Consider the following 26042-nt stretch of genomic DNA (forward strand, 5'->3'; position numbering starts at 1 on the left):
TTTTTATTGTCTTCCTAAATTACATAAGGACGCATATAATCCCCCTGGTTGTCCTATTGTTGCTGCTACTCAGTATTCTTTACAAAATATAGGAGAAGTTATACACAAGTATTTATTGCCTTATGTAGAGAAATTAGATTCTTATATTAAGAATTCTTTTGATTTTATTAATAAAATTTCACATATATACTGGACTCAAGACATGTTTTGGGTTACTGTGGACGTGGTTAGTCTGTATACTAATATTAATCATCAGGACGGGATGCAAGCTTTAAATTATTTTTTGGGTGACAGTCCGGTCTCCCATTACATATTAGATTTAATTCATTTTTGTTTATTAAATAACTTTTTTAGTTTTAACAAAGTTATTTATCATCAATTGAAAGGAACTGCCATGGGGGCACCTTTTGCCCCATGTATGCTAATATTTTTATGGCTAAGTTTGAAATAGATTATATTTATAATAATAATTTTGTGCAGAATCATGTGATGTTATATTATCGTTACATTGATGATTTAATTTTTTTGTGTCATGGGGGTTATGAATTGGTATCTCATTTTGTTTCTGATCTTAATAATAATAAATATGGCATTAAGTTTGATGGCTTACAAGTAGGAACAAAAATTAACTTTTTAGATATTACTTTAATGGGAAGAGAAGGTGACCACATCTTCACCTCAGTTCATCAAAAATTTGATGACGGGAATCAATATTTATTTGGTACTAGCTGTCACCCTCCACACACTATTGATTCCTTACCCTATGGGGAACTAGTTAGACTTTCTAGATTATGTAATGATTCTCAAGACTTAGAAAGACAGATTAATAAACTTATTAATGTATTTTTACATAGAGGATATAAAATAGAATCCATTTTACAATCTATTAATAAATTAATAACAGCTACGAAGGCACATGGGGTGTTAAGTACACAATTTAGTCGACTTAATAAAGTGAAGCAGGATGACATTTATTTTGTTACAGTTTATAATCTGCTAAGTAAGAAAATTTGTGACCTATTCAAATATTATTGGAATTTTTTAATAAATGACAATTTTTTGAGAAAATTGTTTCCTATGAGTCCAAAAATTGCTTATAAAAGAGGACATAATTTAGGGGATTTTCTTATTAGAGCATATTACATAAGCCCTGTTGAGAAATTAGATTCTTCATTGACAGTTTTTGGTACTATACCTTGTCATACTTGCAATGTATGCCCCTATATTAGATTAACTTTTAATAAAATAAATAATAAAATGTTTACACCTAATAAATGTTTGTACATCAGGGGTTATTTATTGTCTCAAATGCCCCTGCAATCTTTTTTATATAGGGGAAACTAAAAGGAAATTTAGGATTAGATTGCAGGAGCACATCAGAGACATAAGAAAAGGAACAACAGCAAGCTCAGTTGCTTCACATTTTTTAGAAATTCATAACAGCAACCCAGCTGTACTCCAGGTTACTATTTTAGAGGAAATTTTTGTTAAAAAAGGTGATTATAAACTATTAAAAATATGTTGTTGTATAAAGAATCTATTTTTATATTAAAATATAATACATTAGTACCTAATGGTTTAAATGTTGAAATTAATTGGAAATATTTATTATAAATGTATTAGAATTTCTGTATTTTTAGTTTGTAAGTATTGGTTCTGTGGAGTGAGTGGAGTCTCTTTAAATATTATGATAGTTAATAGTTTAATTAATTGATTGCTTTATTGTTTGTTCATATAAAAGGGAATGATTTTTTACCATGAATCATGTGCTCATTGAAGGCTGTGGTGGCCAGGGCGCTAGACATTTTTATGGAATAAATTTTGCTACGTGGAATCCTGGTTGTTTGTTCTTCTTCTTCAGTCTTTTTTAAGACTGTGAGGCGTTGGTTTGTTGATTTAGTACATCTAGTCTTCTTGGGAAAGACAGGGACGGATGGACATATGGTGAACACTTGAAAGTCTTCTCTGAGGATGTGTTCATATAAGTTTAGGTTGCTGAAATCTAGTTAAGACCTTAAGTTTTTATCTTTTTAGAATCCAAAAGAATCAGAAGTAATAACATTACCCTTTCTTGTCTGCTGAAATATTTTGGATGACTCTTTTCTTTATAAGACTTAACATCTCTTTTCTCACTTTTTATGATGAGGTGGGATGTCTGGCAAGAGAACAGAAGAGGCTGGGACTGGGGGGGGGGTCAGCAAGAATTGGATAGCCTCTGAATATTGCTCTCCTTTTGCACATAACCTGCATATTATGAGCAACCTGGCTAAAAATGGTTTCTCCCTCTGGGCTGTTGGCCATTCTGAATGTTAACATGGCTACTTGATTGTACACTCTGGATGTAGATGCTTGCCACTACACAACTAGCACTGACATGGGTTCCACTATACCTTAGGAAAGGTATGTTATAGAGTTGGGAATTTAACACCTACAGAGGCAAGTGTTTTGCCTTTCATTTTCTTCTTCTCCAGCTAAGCTTTAATGTTTGGGCCTAAAAATTGCAGAACAATTGGAGTGGATTTTTTAAAGGTTACCTTTATGTCCTTGGTGAAGTCATCCAGGTGCAGCCAAGTGTAGCAGTGAACAGCAGTGTTGTTGCCTTCTGGGTGAGCCATCGGTGGAACAGATATAAGTCTCATACTAATGTTGGTAACTCTTGGCATAGTTGCTATCTGTGACCACAATTTGAGTTTAATCTATCTGTCCAGCAACTCATGGGGTGACTGGCATTTTTTGTCCACCAGCTCTCAATGGATTCTTAACACATGACACAGATAGTTCACCGTCTTCAGGAAAAAGTTAAGGAACTGTAAATGCATTTCCCAAATTGTCCCAAGGGCCTTTGTTCCTAATCCATGGGATGGGCATCAGGACTCTGCTGTGTTCCAGCCTAGCTGCAGCTACACTGAAATCAGATTTGGGACTTCATCCAAGCAGGGGTGGTGTTTAGGAGGTTAGATGATCTTGTTTGGTTTCCTCAGGACATGTTCCATCAAATCTGGATTTTCCATGGAGACTTACTTACCAAGAGAACTGTATTATCTATAGGAGGGGACAACCAGGAAAAAGGCTAGGGGGAACAGAAAGCCTTTTGTAAGATCCTTTCTGCAGAGGTCATGATGGAAGTTTGCAGGCAACCCCCTTTCTCTCCTATCATTTCAAGTACCTCGCCAAATTTAGGGTCATCCTGGCAGACAGCAGACAGTCTCTGCCCACTTTGTTCTAAATATCTGAGGGTGGGGTACTCTCTAGAGGAGAACGTACATGCTTTCTCTTGCAAGTACATTTCTTATCAGTCTTTGAAGATGAGAGGTCCAAAGATAAAGAAACTTGAACTGGTCAAGATATCTGGGAGTGATCTCAAAATATACTTCTTGGGCTGTTGTTTTACTGTTTGAAAAGACTGACAGACAGAGTCTGAGTCACTGAAGTGCCAATTATCAATACTAATATGTAGTGCAGAGGCAGTAAGGACAGCATATGCAGAACAGTTTGCTTCAACCTGTTAGCATTACTGTTGAATCAGTATTCTAGGCTGAGGGTGTCAATCCATGCTACCAGAGACTGAAGCCAGTAGAGACTGGCATCAATACTGAGCAATCAAGAGTTGATACTCACCTCAAAAACCTGGCAGTGGGATCATCAAATCCATTACCCTTGGTCCCATCATAAAGGACATTGGCAGCAAAGGCTATAAGGCTGGCCTCTCCAAAACCATCACTGTTGCTGATAAAACTGGTGTAGAGCTTGACCTAATGGGTTCACCCCTACCCCTGAGATTAAAGGACCCAGTAACATCGAAAGCATCACAATGGAGTCTGTCACCACTCTGATGATTCAACTCCAGCCTCCTCAGTACTGGTGCTGTGGCAGTCAGTGAGGAATATCAAAAGTTTTAGCAGAAACTGTACATGCACTATGAGGAATGTAGTTCCACTGAGTTTCCTTGATTCAGTGGAGTTCACATCACACCAGCTCTGTCAAATGTAACACAACTTAAAAGCATGTTTTTGCAGAAAGCAACCCCCCTGCATGCCCTATGTGTTTAATGTTCAGTGTAATAGGGGTACAAACTCAGGGCCTAAGAAGGCCTTCAAAGAGTTTGCTACAAGTGTACTCAGAAATAAACCCTCTTTCGCCTGCTCGTATATCTAATTCTTTCTGAACTCATTCTCTCCAATGGAGCTCTGGAAGTTTGCACTGTAACTTCTCATGGGCAGAGCCTAAGCTTTTTGATAGAATAAAATTATGTCCTTCATTTCAAACAAATGTTCATATCTCTGGAACTATGCAGTTTACTAAAAAAGTGTAAATTTCAAACTCCTCAGTACAAACTATTTTTATTGTGGTAACATTCTTTAAGTTCTAGGTTTTAGATGGATTTTATAAGTCACAGTAAATACAGTAACTATTAATTTTGTAATATTTTGTGAACGACTTACAATTCCTCAGCAACCACTTCAGCTATACACATGCTGTCATCAATCTTTTGTTCATCCAGCTAATAGCTATGATACAAGGCTAAGCAGTTCTAACTGTGCAGCTTAGTTGTCAAGATATTTAGAAAATCATGAAATTTATGACAATATAAAATATTATATGAACAACGGTTAATATCTCTTTACCTGCACTAGATAGAGGTCAAATATCAAGGTAGCTGTACTTGCCACTCTAGAAGCTTTAACATGAAATATGAAAATACTTTATATGTAGCATGGCTTTAGAATTATTAATTTGAATATGGACAAGCAATATTTGACTCCTACAGGCATCAGTAGGATGTAACTGCAGAAGTACCTGGAGGTGTCACCTGGCTGTAATGAGATAAAAGATTCCATTTGATCAGTTCTCTCGATTTTAAGTGGGGTCATATTCCATAATCTACCCACCATAAAATAAAGAATTTTGCAAAGCTTTAGTTCATATAGCTGGTACTGTAACAAAGTGTATCTGCCAAATGGCTATCCTTAATTATCCCAACATTCTAAAGACATGCTTCTGGAGCATTTCTCCCCGGGCCTCCGCTGAAAACAGGATCTGTGGAACCTAGTCGGACATTCTCGGTCAACAAATGTTAAAATAAAATAAAAACAAACAAAAAAAAAACATTCACATCACAATGTTTATGATAGAAACCTTTATGAATTACAATTAATTTACCCCTCACCAACCTATACTTAACAGAGCAGAGAGATAATTCCTTTAGCCTTCTATTATGTGTCAAACTTTGTAATCCTTTAATTTGTCTACTAAAATAATTCTAAATCCTGTCCAGTCTTTCAAGTTGTCAGTGGTTATACATAAAAACTGGAGCACCTTATTGCATAATAGGTCTTATTATTGTCTTATAAATAGGTAATAGACCTTCCTTCTCCCTATTAACAATGGTTCTAAATATATTCCTTAACTCATAGTAACACCCTTTAATAATCTCCAGAAGATGCCCCTCAAAATTTAAATCTTTATTAATCTGTAAACCCTGATCTTGTACAATATCAGTTACCCCTATCTAGCAATTGTTTATAGCATGTGGATAGCCATTACTACCATCTACAAAATGTATTACACATGTCTTTTTTAACATTAAATTTTATACCATTCAGGACAGAACACAGAAATACTTCATCCAGATGTCCATGTAATTTATAATCATCATTTATGCACATTACCATTGCTACAACCTTTAAATCATCTGTGTATTTACATACCCAAAACCTTGCCATACAATTTTGAAAAGGGAGATGTCCCAAAGGATGCCAGCACTAAGCATTGTTGCCCTAGATAATGTTTCATTAATTGTTACCTTACAAGATCTATAACTTAGCCAATTTTTAATCCATCTCAACACATAATGATTAATACCTTTCTGCATTAACAACATAATAATTCTATAATGTATTATGGTATCACATGCCCTTGCCATATTGAGATAAATCATATCAACTAGCCTTCCGATATCCAAACATTTCATAAATGGTTAGTAAAAATAAAGTAAGTTTGTCAAACAAGATCAACCATGAACAAAGCCATGTTAGAACTAATACCTCATATTACTTAATGATTCAATTAAGTATTCTGATATCACCTTCTCAAAACCTTTGCATAGGACATTAGTCAAACTGAGTGGTCTATAATTCTCAATCATAGTTAAACCACCATGTTTGGGAACAGGTACAACCAAAGCTTTCTTCCATAATCCTGGAACAAAGCCTTACTTGAAAGATTTATGAAAAGCAGACTAAGGGCAGGGGAGTATACATTTGACAACTGATTTAAAAAATAACCATTTAATTCATCAAGACTTGCTATCAGATTAAGTTTGATTTTCTCAAATACTTTCCCAACATTATTAAATAATTTGGACAATCTATCCTTAAGCCAAAATCATACTTATTATCTGAGAAACTAACCACAATATTTAAAAATACATCATCCAAAACCCTATTATCAGTAATTAATTTCTCATTTACCATAACACTACAATTTCTGCTCTCACTCTTAGTATGTTGTAAATGTCCAACACAAGTCTTCTTGTTATCAACTGTATAATATGCAAGCCTCTTTTCATAATTTCTTCTAGTTGTTCTAAGGTTATCTTCTAAAACTAATCCTAGATTTATTATATATTTATTTATTGCTAACATTGGGTAACATCCTATACTTACTCCCCAAAAACTGCAATTGTTTTGCAAGCCTTGTCTAACACACTATTTCATCATGAGGATCTAAATTCTTTATCTTTAACAATAATCAATGGAACTTACTTTTTTCTACAACCTGAAAAATATAGTCTTAAAATCTTTGCAAACCAGATTCAGTATCTATCATAGCAACAACATATTCCCATTCCCATTTAATAAATTGTTCTCTAATTATTAAATAATCAATTTATAACAAGTAAACCTATACAATCTACTTTTTTCAAACAATTCACCAACCTATATTTTATATGACCATGTCAAACTATCATGATCTGATCTGAACCCAAACAATCTGGAAAAATTAAATTAAACAATCATCAATACACTTAACTATATTAGTTAATTTTACATCTACTGTATTAGAACATCTTATGGCATCTTTAACAAGTTTCAAATATCCATGTCCCTGACTATATTTTATTACATCCCCTATTGCCCCAGTGGAGCATTTGTAGCAATCCCATTTAACATATGGTGTAATAAAATCTCCAGCAATAATATCTACATTTTCTTCAAAATAGGATGACACCATATTACCAAATGCCTTAAGGTCTTCTAAACTTTGCTTCAGAGGTCTATAAAATAGACATAACTTAATTATTGATTTATTCAAATTTATTTTAGATGATATTATCTCAAATTTCTTAAAAATATTAATTATAATAGAAGTGCACTTTTCCTTTACATAGATGGATACTCCTCCACCTTTTCGATGCTGTCTTATTTTACCTCCCCTCTCACCCTTTAACTTCATTACTCTCACTCCAGCATCACTGAATATTGTTGAAAGAACACTTGTTGACAGGCAATATAAGACATAGCATTCCTTCCCAAAAATGCACCCTCCCTTGCACCATCCACAAATTGCTAAGATCTGAGTATTTCAGAATGGCTCCAGTATGAAGCAAGCAGCATTAAATTTTGCATCTACCACTTTGATCTATAATACTAAAGCGTGTATGAATTGAGCTCAGATGATGTGAGCAACTGAAGTGTGTCACTCTTGGTTGAGGTCTGAGAAAAAGGATTTGATTGTATTGCAATGCACACAGTTTTGTCTGTACCTTTCTCTTGATCACCACACCATTATGTTCATATTATCACTTCAATAAGTACTATGGCTTAAATCGTCATCATCATTACTCCCTTTTCCCCATTTTCTACATGGGGGCAGGTTGTTGGGTCAGCTGTTGTCATCCATCTCGATTCAATGCCACTTTTCTACCTTCTTCAACTGATTGTCACAGGTCTTCTCTTACACAATCAAGCCATCTCTTTGCTGGGCACACTCATTTCTTCTTGCCTTCTTCCTGTCTGCCCTAAAGTTTCTTTACCAGATTACCTTCTGCTTTGCTACACATGTGCCCAAACCACCATAATCTGTTCTCGCTGACTTCCCCTGCAGTTGGAGCTGCTTTGGCTTCTGCTCTGATGTCCTCAAATTTCTTTGTCTGTCCCACAGTGTGCATCCTGCTACTCATCGCAGACACTTCATCTCCATTACCTCTAGTTTACTCAAATATCCTGCATTTACTGCCCAACTTTCTGTACAGCTTTCAGTGCCATACAGCAGTACTGATCACAGCACTATTTTGTACACCTTACTTTTCAGATTCTTTGGCATTCTTCTGTCATACACTACCCCTGATACTCTGTGCCAGTTGACCGCAACTCCACTGATTCTAGCTTTTGACTTCCTCATTCAGACTTCCATTTTCCTCGACCACTTATCCCAGATACTTGAAGGTGTTCCACTGTTTCCCTTTTTTCACATTTCTCAGTATCTGATTTCTCCCATTTGCTGCCATTACAACTCTCTTATCTAAATGTGCTTTCAGTTTTGCATTCCATTTCCCTATCTTTTGATGAAGTTCTTGCTCAGAGTCTGCCTGTAATGCCACACTGACAGCATACATTATCTTTATTGATCTATCCCCTCAAACCCACAAATGTAGCCTGGATAACCTGATAGGACACAGATAATTTTGTAGCAATTTGTAGAACATACACCAAATGTCACTTGGCTTGAAATTAAACCTCCCATTAAAATAAGATAAACAAAAAAACATATTACGTACTCACCATAACATTCCATCTGTGTTGTCTATTTTCACTCTTCCTCAACATGTGGGGTCTTGGATCCGACCCTTGGATCTGACTCAGGTGCTTTCCAAAGCTTAGGCTCCAAAGCTTGAGCTCCTCTCCTACCCATAATGCCTCATTACCGTAGACTACCTTAGATCGAGTTTGCTGCTAACATATTGCAGACTATATACAGAAGTATACATGTAATTAGGTAACTACTAGAAAAAGACAGAATAAAGTTCAGGAGCTCAAACAGGAACTTTGTTTTCTATAAGCATATCCATCAGGTCTTTCACAGCCATGGGCAGAGGGAAGGAGGGAGGGAAGGTTGAGGAAGAATGAAAGTGGACAACACAGATGAAATTTTATGGTGAGTACATAACTTCTTTATCTGATGTTGTCATTTTCATTTGTTCCTCAGTCTGTGGGACAGATTCTCAAGCTACAGTACCCTTGGGCAGTCCTCATGGAAGGATATTCCGGAGCACCTCAGAACCAAAGGCAGCTCTGTTTCTGGATGCAATATCTATCTTGTAGTGTGACACAAAGGTATGAAAGTTTCACCACAAAGCTGCTGCACAAGTACCATCAATCAAGACTCCAGACCAAAAAGTTTGGGATGTTGACATGGATCTGGTAGAATGGGCTTTGAATTGTGTGGGCAAAGATGTCCCCTTAGATGCATACACAAAAAAGATGCAATCTCTTAACCATTTGGCTAATATGTCTTAGAAACTGGTTGTCCTTTTTTGATATTGGTAAAGGATATAAACAATTGATCAGACTTCCTGAATGATTTTGTCCTATCCAGATAAAAATGCAGTTGTCTATTAACATCTAGATGAAAGATATACTCTTCCTTGTTTTGAAAATTGGGAAAGAAAATTGGTAGGTTGATGGACTGGTTAATATTGTTCTCTGTAGCAACTTTGGGTAAAAGGAAAGGTTGGTACGTAAAGTGACTTTGCCTTTATGGAAAATCAGATAAGGAGGTTTGGAATAAAGGGCTTGTGATTTTATTTTATTTATTATTTATTTAACATTTGTTTACCAGGATAGTCCAGCTGGACCACTACTGTCCGTTTGCTTTGGTGTCCTGGGGAGAAAAGATCAATATGTTAAGAAATTACACAAGTTATACACAGTATTAATGGAAGAGCCAGTTGAGTAACATGCTAAAGGATGGCTAATAGTTATAAAGGATACAAAGTTGGAATACAGTATATAAGTGTAACAGTTTCATGGAAAAGCATAGGTACAATATATGTCTCAGGTATTGTCATAGTAGAACATATTTACAATATATACAATTTATACACAAGCCAACTGTAGAGCAATTTATATGTGTGCTACAGAGGCTTAGGGAGGTAGGCTACTGTGTTGGGTTTGCCTTCAGGAGGGTGAATTGCAGTTGGCTAGTGGCTTGGAAATGAGGTACGATTTAAGCAGATTTTTGAAAGTAGTGGAACAGTTCTGCAGTCTGAGGTCGAGAGGTAGGGTATTCCATGACTTTGCTGGGGGAAAGGGATTCCCCATGACTGTTTTTACATGGAATATTTGTGATCAGAGCTTTGTTACTAGATCGCAGTTGCCTGTTTGAGTTGTAGAAGTTTAGTAGGCCAGATAGGGCAGGGTTTTCTCAGGATAGTATAGAATCTGGTGAGCTAGGTTAAGTTGGTGGTATTGTAGTAAGCTGGGCAATTCAAGCCAGGGTAAAGTATGTAGGGGCAGGCAGTGATGAGACAGAGATTTTGCATTGGTTGCAAACCTGGCGATTTTGTTGTAGCAGGTGGACAGTTTGTTTAGGTCAGTTTTATTTAGGTTTGTTAGTACTGGGGATGCATAGAGTAATGTAGATAGGAGATGGGTTCTGGCTATAGCAATCCTAGACTTAGAGGTTAGATGCCTATTGCTGTGATAGAGTGTCTCTAGTTTTTTATGCATTTAAAGATAGTTAGACATATATGTTTGTTAAATTTTAATTGCTGGTCGATAGTAAGTCCTAGTAATTTGTCCTCTGGGAATTGGGAGATGAGGGTTTTGTTGGCTGAGACTATGGAGAAGGTGAGGTTGTTGGACATTGTTGGCAGAAATTACATAAGTTGTGTTTTCTTTGGGTTTAGTAGTAATTGTGCATTATTTAGCCAATTTTCAATCTCTGTGAAGGATTCCTGTGCTTTTTTTGGAGGACTTGTAGACTGGATGCTGAGCAGATTAGGGTTGTGTCATCAGCATATTGGACTATATCTGCTTTTGTGGTTGCTAGGTGGATTTGATTTGTAAAGATGTTAAAGAGGAGGGGAAAGAGAACTGAGCCTTGGGGTACTCCAAGTGTGACAGGGAGAGGAGGGATAGGGAGTTAAGCCATTTGACAGACTGTAACAGGTTATTTAGGTAACTATTGAACCAGCATAGGGTGGGGCTGTTGATGTTGAGTTTTGAGAGGCAGGTTAAGAGTTTATCATGAGAGACAATATTGAATGCTTTCAATAAGTCTAAGAAGTTGGCAGAGACTAGACTGCCTTGGTTCCTGTGAGAATTAATGGTGTTGGTGAAGTTAATTAGGGCTGTGGTGGTGTCATGTGATGGGCGGAAACCATGTTGGGTATTGGATAGTAGGTTGTTAGAGAGAAGGTAGGTGAGGAGTTGGTGATGAATACACCTTTCCAGGATCTTTGATAGGGGTGAGAGGATTGCAATAGGTCAGTAGTTACAGAGGTCAGAGGAAGAGCCGCCTTTGTAAAGGGGAATGACGAATAAGCTTTTCCATAAGGATGGGATGGTGTTTTCAGTGATAGATCTATTTATTAGCAAAGAGACAGGGTAAGCTATGGCCTTGGATGCTAGCTGTAGGTATACAGCAGGAAGGTTGTCTGCAGTGAGGTTGGTTGGTTTGAGTTTAGCTACGAGTTTTTGGACTGTTGATACTGGTACTGGTTTAAGTGAGAAGGGGGTGGAATTTGTTTGGGCTTTAGGGGATTGCGGGTTGGTACTGGGTTTCATTCCATTAATGAGATGAAGTATAGAGAATGTAAAGTAATTATTGAAATTGGTGGCTATGTCTAGGTTTGAACCCTCTATGTTTGGTGGGGGTGTAGTGGTTTTTGGATTTTGTTCACTGCTGCCCAGAATTTTTGAGGGTTGTTGTGTTTCTTTTGTAGGGAGATATAGTGGTTCTGTTTGTCTAACTTAATTTGTTTCTTTGTTTTCTTCCTGAGTTCAAGAAAGGCTTGTCTAGTTGTGGGTGTTTTGTATTGGCGCCAGGTTCTCCAAGCTTTATCCCTGTCTCTAAGTAGGGCCCTAGTGGATTTTGTACTCAGTGTGCAGGGTTGCTACGGATTGTAATTGTCCTAATTGGGGCCAGCTGGTTGAGGACATTTAGAAATGCTTTGTCTAGAGGGAGTGTTTTGATGGGTGACCAATTGCAGAATTTTAAGTCTTCCAAAAAATGTTTTGTGGGGAAGTATTTTTGGGAGCGGGTTTGTAGGGTGGGAGGGTTGCAAGGTTTGAGTTTATCTCTAAGGATAAATGTGGGACTATGATCACTAAGATAGTTGGGTAGTGTACTACACTGTTAGATGTTGTTGGGCTGGTTAGTGAGGAACCAGTCTAATATGGATTCCCTTTTCATGGATTTATCGATATGTGTTGGTGATTGAATGAGATGGGTGAAGTTATTTAGGTTGATATGGTTGGTGGGTGTTGGAGAGTTGATTGAGGTCCAGTCAATATTGACATCACCTGGTAATAGTGTTTCTTGGGGGAGGGGGTGAGAAGCCCAGTGCAGTACTGACTCAAGTAAAGGCAGGTTGTCACCTGGGGGTATGTACACCCTCACCAGGTTTATTTGTTTGTGCTGGTTTAGAAGGAGTTTGGCAAATAAAATTTCTGCATTTTTGAGGGTTGGGCATTCTTTTTGTAGGGGCTAGATTTTTAGATTGGATTTGTAGAGTAAGGCAATACCGCCACCTCTTTTGTGTGTTCTATCTGCCCTCAGGATGTTATAGCCGGGTAGGATTATGGAGTTATCTTTCATATGAGGCTTAAGCCATGTTTCTGTAATAAGCATAATGTTGGGGTTATAAAACGAGATAGTGTAGTGCAGTTCCTCTATTTTGTTCAAGATGCTGCGAATGTTCAGGCTGAGCATTAACAGGTCAGAGGGTGGGGGTTTGGAGTTGAATTCGTTACAAGGGATTGCAGTTGGGTCTGGTTTGAGGTGAATATCACCTCCAAGTAGTATTTGGGCAGCTATGTTAGTAATAGTTTTGAGATGGAGTTTTATAAGGGAGTGGTATATAAGACTTGGCTGTTTATGGAGTGAGGGCTGTAGTGAATAGTTAAGGGGAGTAGAATATTGGATTGACCAAGAGTGGGTAAGGATATCTTTGTAGGTTTGGGGTGGATAGTAGAAGGGGAGGGTGGGGGACCTGTGGTAATTGTGTTTGGTTAGTGGATAGTGGTAAGAGGTACTTATAGATGCTAGGGACAGAAGAGTGGATAAGGAGGCCAGTAGTAGAGGGATACTGAGATGTTGGGGTTGGTGGATGTGAGACATAGTGGTAGAGGTTAGGTTGCAAGTGAGGGGGGGGGTAGTGTTCTGGATGAAAGGATAATTCAGAAACTCTTCTAGCAGAAGTAATGGCCACCAAGAAAGCAGTTTTCCAAGAAAGGAATTTCAAATCAACTTTGCCCAAAAGTTCAGAAGGTGGATGGACTAGTGCCTGAAGGATCATAGTCAGATCCCAAGGAGGGATGGGATCCTTAACAGGAGGTGAAACAAAAAGGTACCTCTAAGGAAGGCTTTGCACAACTTTGAAGAAGCAGCAATGAAAAATATACTTTGATGTGATCATTTCAAATGGTCATCAGTTGCACATTTACAGTGGGGTAAGATTCCCCATTCCGGAAGATATCATCAAGAAAATCTAAAATTGCATGAATGGGAGCAGTGAAGGGGTCCAACTGCTTCTGTTGAGCCCACATGGAGAATCTCTTCCATTTGCTCTTATAAACATTCCTAATGGATGGTTTATGGGATGAAATCAAAATCTTTTGGATGGTGTAAGAAAGCCTGGAATGTCTAGCCATTGTCAGAATTGGAGAAACCATGCAGTTAGTTTTAGGCCTGGGAGATCTGGGTGAGTCTACCCTGAAGGGTGGGAGAGTAGATCTGGAACTGGTTCCAATGTCCAAGGAGGGCAGATGAGATGAGACCAAAGGAAGGTGAACCAGATTTGTCGAGGTCAGAAAGGAGCAATGAGAATTACCCTGCACTTCAACCTGCGTGCTTTCTGAAGAAACCTGGGATTTAGAGGTAGCGGTGGGAATGTGTAAAGTAGACAGGGGGACCAAGCATGAACTAGAGCATCTCTCGGGGACTGTCCCTGAGGAGGGATCAGGGCAAAAAACCTGCTGCATTTGTTGTTGTGAGGGGACGCAAAGAGATCACAGCAGGATTAACACCATTTGAGAAAGATCATGTTTGCCACTGGTTGTTTTAGAGACCACTTGTGAGGCATCAGCAAGACTCTGCTCATCATGTCTGCTAGAATGTTGCACACTCCAAGAATGTGTGTTGCAATTAAAAGGAGGCTGGTAGACATCACTCATTGCCACACTTTTATTGTTTCTTGACACAGTGGGTAAGACCTGATTCCTCCTTGTTTGTTGATGTGACAAACAACTGACATATTGTCTGTTTGTATCACAAAAGCCCTTAGAGGAAGAAAGCTGTCCAGGGCTTGCAACTCTAGAATGGCCACTCTCATCTCTAAGACATTAATATGCAGATTGGTCTTCTGTGATGTTCACATGCCCCGCTTGATCTGTCCCAGGAAATGCCTCCCCCCCACCCTATCTGGGAGCCATCCGTGATCAACGTGGCATTTGGGGGGAGAGGACAAAGGGATGACCTTGTTCAATATCTGAAAAATGAAGCCACCATAGAAGCGAGTGTTTGCACATGCTTGAAAGTTTGATCAGATAGCTTAGGGGATGTTGGTGCATGGACTATTGGATTGCTGATGTCCATTGTAGAATTCTCATGTGTAGTCTTGCTGTAGGTAACAGGGTAATTGTGGCAGCCATAGACCTCAATGCTCTCAGAACTAATTTTGCTGGCGGATTCGGTATTGACAGAATCTCTCTGATATGTAGTCTTAGAGTGGAAATTCTGTTTGGAGGGAGAAAAGACAGGGTTTTGGATGTTTTCAGATGTACTCCTATGAAGTCTTTTACTTGGACAGGGTCCAATTGAAACTTCTGCATGTTGATAGTTATGCCTAAGGGGAGGTGCTAGGTATAACAAATAATCCCTGGCTTGAGGGAGTAGATGCCTGGTTAGAGTGATGAGGAGCCAATCGTTCAGGAAAGGAAACATGTGGAATTCTGGCAGTCTCCAGTGAGCTACAACTACCACTATGCATTTGGTGAACACCCTGAGAGCTGTGGTGAGACCAAAAGGAAGGACTCTGAATTGGAAGTAGTTGGCTCCCAGACTGAATCAGAGATACCTTTTGGAGCATCTGTTCATGATAGTATGCCTCCTTCAGGTCTATCAAGCATATCCACTCACCCATTTGCAATAGAGGTAGAATAGACTGGACTGTGACCATCCTGAATTTTGATTTTTTTCTGACTTGTTCAGGGATGTCAGGTCCAATATTGGCCTCAGATCCCCTGTCTTTTTTGGTACTAAAAAGGATTTTGAGTAAATCCCTTATCCAATCTGTTCTGGGGAGATCTTCTGGATGACTCTTTTGTCCGGTAACTTTGCAATCACCAAATCTGCTGATTCCCTCTGATTGGGTGGAACATAGAGGGGAGAGATCTGTTTGGTTTGGGATTTTTAAAAAGTGAGTGAAATATCCTCTGGATATGATCCTTTGTACCCACAGATAATTTGTGATGGCTACCAGGCTTCTGGGTGCAAGGATAAGCACCCACCAACTGCCTCCAGAGAGGGACAGTTGGGCAACCCCTCAGGAGCCCTGAAAGGGTCTGCCCAAGAACGAATCTTGAGACCCTTGATTTTGCAGTCCCCTCTGCCATGTGGTAACCATCTACCATTTTTATTGTTTCTCTCTCAGCCTCTGGGGGGAAAAATCTCCCTTGGATTCTTGCAAAGGACCTTTAGACTTCTTGAACCACAATGTTTTACCACCATGTTGACTCTTGGAGAAGGATCTTTGTGGGGTAGAAAACAGGATTCCAATGGCAGACAAATCTTTCCATCTTCCTCGCCACAGGAGAGTGTATCTCTGACAGTGTGCCCAAACAATGCTGATCCATCAAAGGGTGCACTGACAAATGATGCCTTGAAAGGTTCTAAAATGTCACACAGCTGCATTCAGGCATGACACCTAATGGCAATGCCTGTACCGGCAGCCCAAGAGGTCCCCTGCAGCATGGGACTTTAACCTAATGGATGCATTGAATGTTGACTGTAGAGTGGCTATTCTGGAGGAAAAGATCTTCCATTCTTCATCAGACATGGACTCTGGGGCAGAGCTAGAGAGTTTTTTGATTAAATCCCCTCTAGCCTAGTAAAATGATAAAGATTTAGATAAAAGGTTTAGCACTCACAGGGTAAAAGTGGCTGAAGTGTAAATTCTCTTGCCAAATATGTCCATGGCCCTATACTCCCTGTTAGAGGGATAAACAGTGGAGGTTTCTTGAGCTAGCTTCATTTTGCTGGCTGCCGAAACAACCATGGCATTTACCCAGACCTCTCAACCATCCCAAATTGCTTGTTTTTTATCGAGTTTTGGGGTCCCAATGAAGGGGTGCCACGATTCAAAAAAACAAACTTTCTAGACATTGAAGACTCAGTAGTGATTCACACAGATGTCCCACTCACCAGGTTGGACAAGGAGAAAGCCACAGTCAGCTGCCTGTCTTGTGCCAAGATTTGTCAGATCATGCATGCACTCAGGTGTCTCAGCAACAAGTACCCATTATGACTCTTTTATAGTTAATGTTGGAATGACCTGAGACGTACCTCACTTGACTATATGAAGATAATTTGATTGAGCTCTCTGAGTATGTGTACCAGGAAGGTATGTCCCTAGCCTTGAGCAGCATATTACCCTCACCTAGAATGATGCCACAGTAAACAACAAAACAGGATTGATTTCAATAATTGGCTTAGTTTTTGGTGTCATTCAGAAGGGATCCAGTTCCTCTCAGCCTTTGAAGCCATGGTTGACAAACCTCGCTGCTTTGCCTGAGATGGTTTACACCTGGCACCTCTAGGATTTCAGCTGCTGGCAAAGGCTCTTGGCTCCCCCATAGTGCCTTTTTTAGGCAAGGTCTTGAAAACAAACTTACCAATGTCAAATGTATCAATCATAACGAAATAGGGGGCTTTGATACTAAACGCTAGGAGCTTAAACCAAAAACTGCACACCCTGGAAACACTTCTATCACTGGAAGATGTAGATGTCTGTGCAGTCATAGAAACCTGGTTCAAGACCTCAGAGAGTACCCCAGTCTTGCAAGGTTACAATGCCTTCCACACCTTCAGACCACAAAATGAACGTGTGAGAACCAAAGGAGGCAGTGTTTCTGTCTATATTAGAGATAAATTCACCTTTCATCTAGTTAGACTGGACAACTCCATGGAGCTACTCCAAGTTCAGGTTCATAGGTTGGTACTAGGCTATCGGCCCTAGGGCCTATACACGCCTAGCCATAACAATTCCCTGGATATTTCTTCACACAATATTTACTTCTCTGGACCCCTGTCTAGCAGGGTGACTGACATGATCCCCAGGGTGAATTTCCTATCTCTCATCCAATCATCAAGGTTCCTTTTGAAGAGGGCCAAGGATGCACTCTGCTTAACATGTATGGGCAGTCTATTCCAGAGTATGGGGAGTCTCTGGGTCAGGAATCTATCCCTCCAGCATGTTTTGTTCATTGTGATGACAAGGTTTAGATCCCTGAAGCGTGTGGCTCTGAGGGATTGGGATTTCTTTATGTGGAGCATGTCCAGCAGCTCAGGGTTTGACATGGCCTTGTATGTTAAGCAGAGATCGCCTCTGAGTAGACGATATGCAGCAGAGTATAGCTGGAGTTTTTTTAGATGGTCAGCATATGGCATCTGCTTAGGCCTGTGATTCTTTTAGTGAGGTATTTCTGTGGCCTTTCCAGCTGTTGCAGATGTCTTGTGAGGTACATACCAAATGGGTCATTATACTCTATAATGGGTCTAATGAGGGATGAGTACAGTGGGACAATGACCTCCTTTTTTCTGGATGAAAAGCCCTTAATGATGAGGTGTGCCACATAGAAGGATTTCCTGACTGTTGTGGTGATGTGGTTACCGAAAGTGAGACCACTGTCCACCTGTGTCCCTAAGTCTCTCATCACACTTTCGATGTTTAGTGTACTGCTACCTATGTGGTAATTCATGGGTACATGCTTTTTTCCAAAGGGGATAACTATACATTTCTTGGCATTAAGCTTGAGCCTATGGCTCTGGCACCAGACATCTGTTTCTGTAAGGCCCTTTTCCAGAATATCCACATCATTTGGGGATTCAATAATGGTTCCCAGTTTGCAGTCATCTGCAAACTTTGTTAGCCAGAGTCCCTTAGTGTTGGCCTGTACTTCAGAGAAGTAGATGCCAAACAAGAGTGGTCCCAGGACTGAACCCTGAGGTACTCCACTTGTCATTTGTCTGGTGCTAGATTTGGAGTCGGCTACTTTTACAGTCTGGGTTCTGTCAGTAAGCCAGTTGGCAACCCATCGAGTGATGTAGGGATTTATGCCCAGCTTAGTAAGTTGATCTATGATTCCAGAGTAGGGGATGGTGTTGAAGGCCTTGGCGAGGTCCAGATTGGCTGTGTGGACCACCTTACCCTCGTCCACAGCTCTGGAGACTGATTCGAAGGAGTCAATCAGGTTCAGGAGACAAGATCGGCCCTTCACAAACCCAAACTGGGTGGGGTCCAGTGTTCGAAGATTGCCACTGTCTTTGTTTATAAGTTCCATGGTAATACATTCCAAGGCCTTGCAGATCAGGCTTGTCAGACTGATGGGATGCTAGTTCCCGGGATCCATGGTGGATTCCCCCCTTGTGGAGTGGGATAAAAGTAGCTGTGTGCCACTCAGTGAGCACAAAGCCTGAGGTGAGGCTTTGATTAAACATGACACTTAGGTGAGGTGCCAGTTCATTTTGTAGTTCATGTAGTACACAGCCTGGGATGTCATCTGGTCCCATGGATGCTGTATTCTTAGCTTTGAAGAGTGCGTTTTCTACCTGTGTGGCCGTGATTACCGGAATTTGGAAATCTTTTGGTGTTGAGATGGGCCCTTTAGGGGGTGAGAAGGTGGACAAGTTGGCACTAAATCGATCTGCCAGGATATTGGCAATATCCTTGGGATCAGTATATTTAATGTCATTCTGTTGAAGCTCAGAGCAAATCTGAGAATTGCCATTTAGATTCTTGACATAACTATAGAATGCCTTGTGGTTGTGTTTGGAATCTTTGGCAATTTTATTTTTCTAACTAGCTTTTGAGGATTTTATGAGGGATCTCAGCTTCTTACTGAAGCTGTTGAGGGAGTTTTTTGCACCCTGGGATTTTCCTCTTTTCTGCAACAGTTTCTCCCTTCTGTTGTATAGTTTGTTTATATCAGGGGGCCACGAGATTGGCTTCCTTTTTTGGAGGAGAGCATCTTGGTTCTATTTGGGATGGCACGATTCATGCACAAGTGGATGTGCTCGTACAGTGCCTTAGTGTAGGATTCTGCAGTTGAACTTTCAGATCCCATCTGCATGGGTGTCATGAAGTTTGTCACTTCCGACTTCAGTAGCATGAAGTTGGCTTTGGAGAAGTTTTTTAAGGAGGTTTCCTTACTGGGGGGTGGGGGTGGGATGTGGATGTCAAGGATGATTTGCTTATCATTAGACCTGACCAATGAGGGGATGATCACTGGTGTGGAGCATCTATCTCCCATGTTGATAATGACCAGGTCTGGGATATTGGAGCCCCTGGTGGGACAATGGATTAGTTGATCCAGGGCATTGGAATTTATGAATTCCAAGAATTGTTGGGAAAAGGAGTTGGTACCCGAGTAGTATTCCCAGTTAATGGCAGGGTAGTTGAAATCACCCAGTATAAGGGTGTTTGGTTGTATCTTAATATTTTCCAGTATGTTTAGAAAGGTGTAGTGAGAATCTTGGGGCATGGTGGAGGATCTGTAGCAAGCTACAGTTTGGATTGTAGTCTTACCTAGTGTTAGTTGTACCCAGAGAATTTCAGATGCATTGTGTTGGGCAACTAGCCTGGAGGTGTGAATATCCTTGGTGAATATGGACACTCCTCCACCTTTAATGTTTTGGTCTTGGTTTTGTGGCCGAAAAGTGTGGTAAGAGTTGTAGCCTGTTATTGCAGGGTTGCTCTCTGGAGCCTTGAACCAAGTCTCAGTTACTGCACAGATATTGATGTTCTCCATTTTTAGGAGTGCCTCGAGAGAGTGCATTTTGAGGTTTAGAATTCTAGCATTGAGTAGCATTACCTTCAGATTTTGCATGCTTGTATCTGTTACGGTGGTGGTTTTGTCCTTTGAACCTTGCCTAAAAAAGGCACTATAGGGGTGGCAAGTGCTTTAGCCAGTAACTTGAATCCCAGGGGTGACAGGTGCAGACCATCTCTGGCAAAGTATTGTGGTTTGTCGATCATGTCTTCCCAGGCAGACAGATACTGGATCCCCTTTGAATGATACCAGGAGCTTAGCCAATTGTTGAAGTAAATCATTTTGTCCTTATACTGTGGTATCATTCTGGGCTAAGGCAGGATGCTTCTCAGGGCTAGGGTCATACCTGCCTGGGCCACATGATCCGAGAGCTCTTCCATGTCTCTTTTCATGTAGTCCAGGGAGGTACGTCTCAAGTCATTCACTCCAGCATGGACAATGACAGAGTCGTATTTGTACTTGTTGTGGAGTGACTTGAGTGCATGTGTTATGTGGCGGATCCTGGCACCTGACAGGCAGCTGACTGTAATTTTCTCCTTGTTCAGCCTGGTGAGTGGGATATCAGTGTGCCTGACTATAGAGTCACCTATGACTAAAGTGTTAGGTACATTGTCTTGCCTTAGGGGTTGTTGTTGGGTGGCACACTGGTGTTGTGAGCTATGTGTCACTTTGGTTGTGACTGGTGTTTGTTTCCGTTTTAGCTTTGGAGGTCCTTGTTGCTTAGGCAGGTTAATGTTAAGGGCCCCCACATATGTGGGTTTAGTGTTGCTATGTGTGGGTGTTAATGGTGTGGGTTTTGAAGGGCTATGAGTTGCTTGAGGTATAGTACAGGTGTTAACCTTCTCCTCTTGACTGGCTAGCACAATCTTGGCTGGAGAGAGCTTTGCTTCCTGTTTGGCTATGTAAGTGCATCTCTCGCAGGTTGTAGTGCTGGGTGGTAAGAGGAGAGGGTTGCCTGTGTACATGAGGCAGTTGCCGCATTGCCCCAGTATGCCCAGATTCACCAGGTGGACAGGAGAAATCACCGGAAGCTGACTCATGGACATGCCTGTTTAGGTGCTTTTTTTGTAAAGTATAAGAGCTGTTTTCTCTTACCTTTGCAAGGTACTTTGCAATTATAAGCTGTTTAGTGCATACAATTAATTTCTCCTTAATGACAAGGAGAGTTGAGTGTTTGTATCAGTTTCAGGCTTCCTAGTGCTTTCCAGCAGGTTCTACAGCAAGTGCTAGTCACAGGGGTTCAGATTTTAGTGCTACTACTGAGAAACCAGCTAGTTCTAAGGGAAAATTTGAAGAGCAGACTTTCTGGCACCTGGAATAGTTTAACTGTAGCCTCGCGGTGCTGCACGATGTGAAAAATGTGCGTTTTTAAGCCAGAAAGTTGAATGGGATAGAAATCAGCTTGAAAAGGCTAATAAAAGGGGAAAGACCCCCATTCAAGTCATAGCCAGTTATAGATCCCCCTCCATGGGTCATGACATGCATGAAGCCTACTTGACCAAACTGGAGACAATCCAAATATTACCGAACACTTTGGTTATGGGGGATTTCAGTTTACCCACCATCAACTGGGAAACCTATGCTAGCCCTAAACTGCTAGCACAAAAGTTCCTTGACTTTGTTAACTCAAATGCCCTTGAACAAATTGCTCATAAACTGACAACAGGAACAAACATACTAAATCTGATCCTCACTAACATGTCAAATGGATGCACTACTGTAACTGTTGGACCCCCGTTAGTTAAATCTGACCACAAATCAGTCACCTTCGAGCTGACACTAACAGCAGAACTCACAAAGGGCAGAATCAGACTAAACAACTTCACCAAGGCAAACTATACCCTCATAGGTGAAGCTATAAATGTGTTCTGAGCCTCATTCCCAGCTGGAAGTGGTAACTACACCTAAACCTACACTAAAGCCCTGTACAATCACTTGCATAAGTGCATAAACTTGGCTGTACCAGAAGGAATCAAAGCCAGAGCCCCAAGTAAAAACAAGCTGCCATGGTGGAAATATGGCATCAACAAACTTCGCAATAAATGCAAAAAGTTGCTGTTCATAAAACAAAGGCGAGACCCCCAACAATGGAAAAGCACCCTTCTCAGTCTCAACAAGCAAATAAGACAAGTTGTCAAATCCTCAAAGGGCTTCTTTGAGGAAAAACATAGCTAGCACAGTCAAGGATAACCATAAGGCCTTTTACAGCTACGCACATAGCCTAAAAGGTAGCACCCAAGCATGTGCAGAACTAGTGACCAATGATATCACACACACTGACCTCACAGGGATAGCAAACCTGCTAGAGGATAGGTTTGGCAAAAATTTTACCCCTTATCCCTTCCAAACCTATCACAAACCTTGTCCCAAACTTTGCCCCACCCTGCATATCAGAAGAACAGGTCATCAAAGCCTTGTCCAAGGCAAAAAACACAGCCTCTTTGGGTGCAGACCACATCCCAGGCTGTCTTCTAAACGGGCTAAATCATGAACTAGCATCACCATTATGTGCCATTTTTAATCATAGCCTAACCACAGTCTTTGTTCCTGTGGAGTGGAGAACAGCATCAGTTATTCCCCTCCTTAACAACAGACCTGGGGAATTACAGATCCATAAGCCTGATCAGCCTTACCTGTAAGGCCACAGAACGTATCATTATGGACCTCATAAATAAAGACATAGGTGACCTCCAAACCCTGGATACTACCCAGTTCAGCTTTGTCAAGGGCAGATTCTGCCTGTTAAATCTGGTGGATTTTTTTGAAAATGTGACCAGTGCCATTGGTGAAAGCAAATCTGTGCACGCAGCATAGCCTAACTTGGCAAAGGCTTTTAACACAATCCCACATTCAGGCTTTACTGATAAACTTGGCAAACTGAATGTAAACCCCTTTGTTGTAAGATGGTTTGCTAACTGGCTCACAAACAGGACACACACTATCAAAGCAGGTGACTCCACATTATCCAGCAGGCCAGTTACCAGCGGGGTTCCACAGGAGTCAGTGCTGGACTCCCTAATTTTTGGTATATACTTCTCAGAAGTTCATGTCAAAACTAAGGGGTTATGGCTGACCAAGTCTACAGATGGCTACAAACTGGATGCAATTACTCAACCCCAAAAGGATGTCACTATACTCCAGGAGGGTCTTACACAGACCAACGACTGGTGTCTTAGTCCCAGTCTCAAACTGAATATAAAGAAATACATCATCATGTCCTTCTGCACAATGCCCCTTCACACTATCAAATTGACAACAATACCTTAAGTATCCATGAAGTGGTAAAGGAGTTGGGTTCACAAGTTGACAGCAACCTTAACTTCGACCAGCATGTGTCTTCTATAGTAAGAAAGGCTTTCTATGTATCACACTTGATTAGTAAAGGCATCACCTTGAGAGCAAAAGATGTTAAAACCCCTCTACACTTGGCACTAATCCTGCCCATAATTGAGTATAACGTCCCATTCGGCATGTACTGTACAAAGCATCAGCAGCAATTGGAGAGACCTCAGAGGTTTCTAACAAAGAAGATCAAGGGGCTCCAGCATGTGCCATACACAGACCAACTAAAGTCCCTGTCACTTTACTCTGTATCACACAGACTTCTTAGGGGAGACTTGTACCGGGCTTACAGAGCAATCTCAGACCCAAACCTAATGAACTTTCTGCATATCTGTAAATCAAACAGGACTACAGCCACCTGTTTCAAGGACTTAAATATGGCCTGCGACTTGAATAGAACATGCTGGAGGGACACACTTATCTCCCAGCAACTGCTGCTTTGGAATAGGCTGCCTATTCATGTGAAACAGAGCACCTCTATGACACTGTTCAAAAGGAACCTGGTTGAGTGGATGGGGCACCACAGATTCTTACTGGGAATAGCTCCCACAACCCTCCTGGACATGGGCTGTCATTACTAAATGCAGTATTGGGTATTAACTAACATTTCTATGATATTACATTGGGATAAAATGGCTATGCTTGAAATGATCTCCAGCCTCCGGGTCGATAGCCTAGTAATCTCCTATGATCCTATGGAAAACAATTGAGTCAGATCTGAGGGTCAGATCTAAGACCCCACAGGCTGGGGAATGAAAGAAAATTACAACATCAGATTAAATGTTTATATCTGTCTCTGAATTATGGCAGACAAAAAACAAAACAAAACAAAACTTTTCAAGTAATACATATGCGTTTATGAATACAAAAACTTAATTGATATTATCATGATATAAAACTGCATACTGAATTATTCTGTTTTCCAAGCACAAAAAGCTAAAAAAGCTATAAATGTATTTTAATGCTGTCACTGAAACAGCAAAGTGCACCCTGTAAGCAATTTTTAAAAAAATATGCAAAGAATGCCTTGCATGTCAACACATTTATATGTTCTTTCGTTACAAAACATAACCATTCTTGGCAACTGAGTTCAGTCTTGGAAGGCTAAACAGATGGCACACACCTGGTCAATAACATTATTACAATCTTAAATGTGTTACTTAACATGTTTCATTAGTGCACTTTAGCCCATCCAAGTAACATAAATCAGCAGATGTGCACAGCAGACTAAAGCTATTAACAAGAATTAATCTGTTTTCTAACATACTGTAAGATTACAAATTCTACTTGTTCTCAAAATCTGCACTGCCCAGTTATTTCTGTCTTCTGCTCTGTACTTCCTATGCTTTTTTATTCTTCTTCTGCTGCAATTAATAGATATGCATTAAGTTGTACTACAACTAGAAAGAACGGTGTATACTTTTCAGAGAAACGGTGTATACTTGTCAGAGAAACAGCTCAAAAGGGACCTATGATTAGTGATTACATACCTGAACAGGTAAAGCCATCTCCTGAGAAACCTTTAGAACAGGCACAGCGATAGGATCCTGGTGTGTTAATACAGTGTGCACTTTGGCTGCAAAGATGTGTTTTGTTTTCACATTCATTAAGATCTGGCACAAAAACAAAAGTCCACATGTTACGTATTTACGTACGGTGAGACAAGAGTAATGTGGTTTTAGTTAAATTCCACAAGTCCACATTTTAGTAGATTATGACAAGAAAGCAAATTAATGTTGTTTAAGCTTTATTATACCAGGCAAAAATATGCTAAGCTTAGTGGAAACAGCTTAACCTTCATACATGGTTGCATTTTCTTATATACACACATATATATATATATATATATATATATATATATATATATATATATATATATATATATATATATATATATATATAATTGCTGAAATAAAATACAGAATATTAGAATGAAGTATGCTTAGCCACATGGACATGTAAAAACCTGTAACTGTATGGTAAAATCCTCCCACACAACAGCAACACGCTATTTTGGCCTTATACCTCACAACTTCTTGGTGCAAGAAATCTGGAGAAAGCCAAAAATAATGTGGGGTGAGGCAAGGCTCAAAATTAGGGACAAATTTTACATCTTGTTATAAACTTAGAAAGTTGTTAGAATAAAAGATTTTGTATTAGTATGCATTTTCAGAAGGATATGAAGTTTGAAACTCAAATTTCTGCAATTTAGTTACTTCAGTCCTCAATTGTTTGCCAGAAAATCATAAATTTTATGAAGGACAGACCAAAAATATAAGGCAAAAATCTGAACATTCTGCAAACATCTGGACAGCTGAGAGGTATGATCTGCCTTAATTTGAGTCTGACCAAATGTTTTAAGAAATCTTAAAAATTAACATCTAAAATCATGAAACTCCATTGGCCATTTGGAGTTCCAACAGGGTG

General features: G+C 40.0%; 1 protein-coding gene across 1 annotated transcript in view; it reads right to left on the bottom strand.

Annotated features, from left to right (window-relative positions):
• FBN2 (fibrillin 2) overlaps positions 1-26042 on the bottom strand; it is a 2449070-nt gene that overhangs the window by 584165 nt on the left and 1838863 nt on the right. Inside the window, exon 33 of the mRNA XM_044060803.1 lies at positions 25106-25228. Within this exon, the coding sequence (XP_043916738.1) occupies positions 25106-25228 (123 nt within the window). The remainder of the gene's footprint in view (positions 1-25105; positions 25229-26042) is intronic.

Source organism: Protopterus annectens, chromosome 2.part0 (genome assembly GCF_019279795.1).
Source record: "Protopterus annectens isolate FY-2018-M chromosome 2.part0, PAN1.0, whole genome shotgun sequence".
In the NCBI taxonomy this organism is placed as follows: Eukaryota; Metazoa; Chordata; order Ceratodontiformes; family Protopteridae; genus Protopterus; species Protopterus annectens.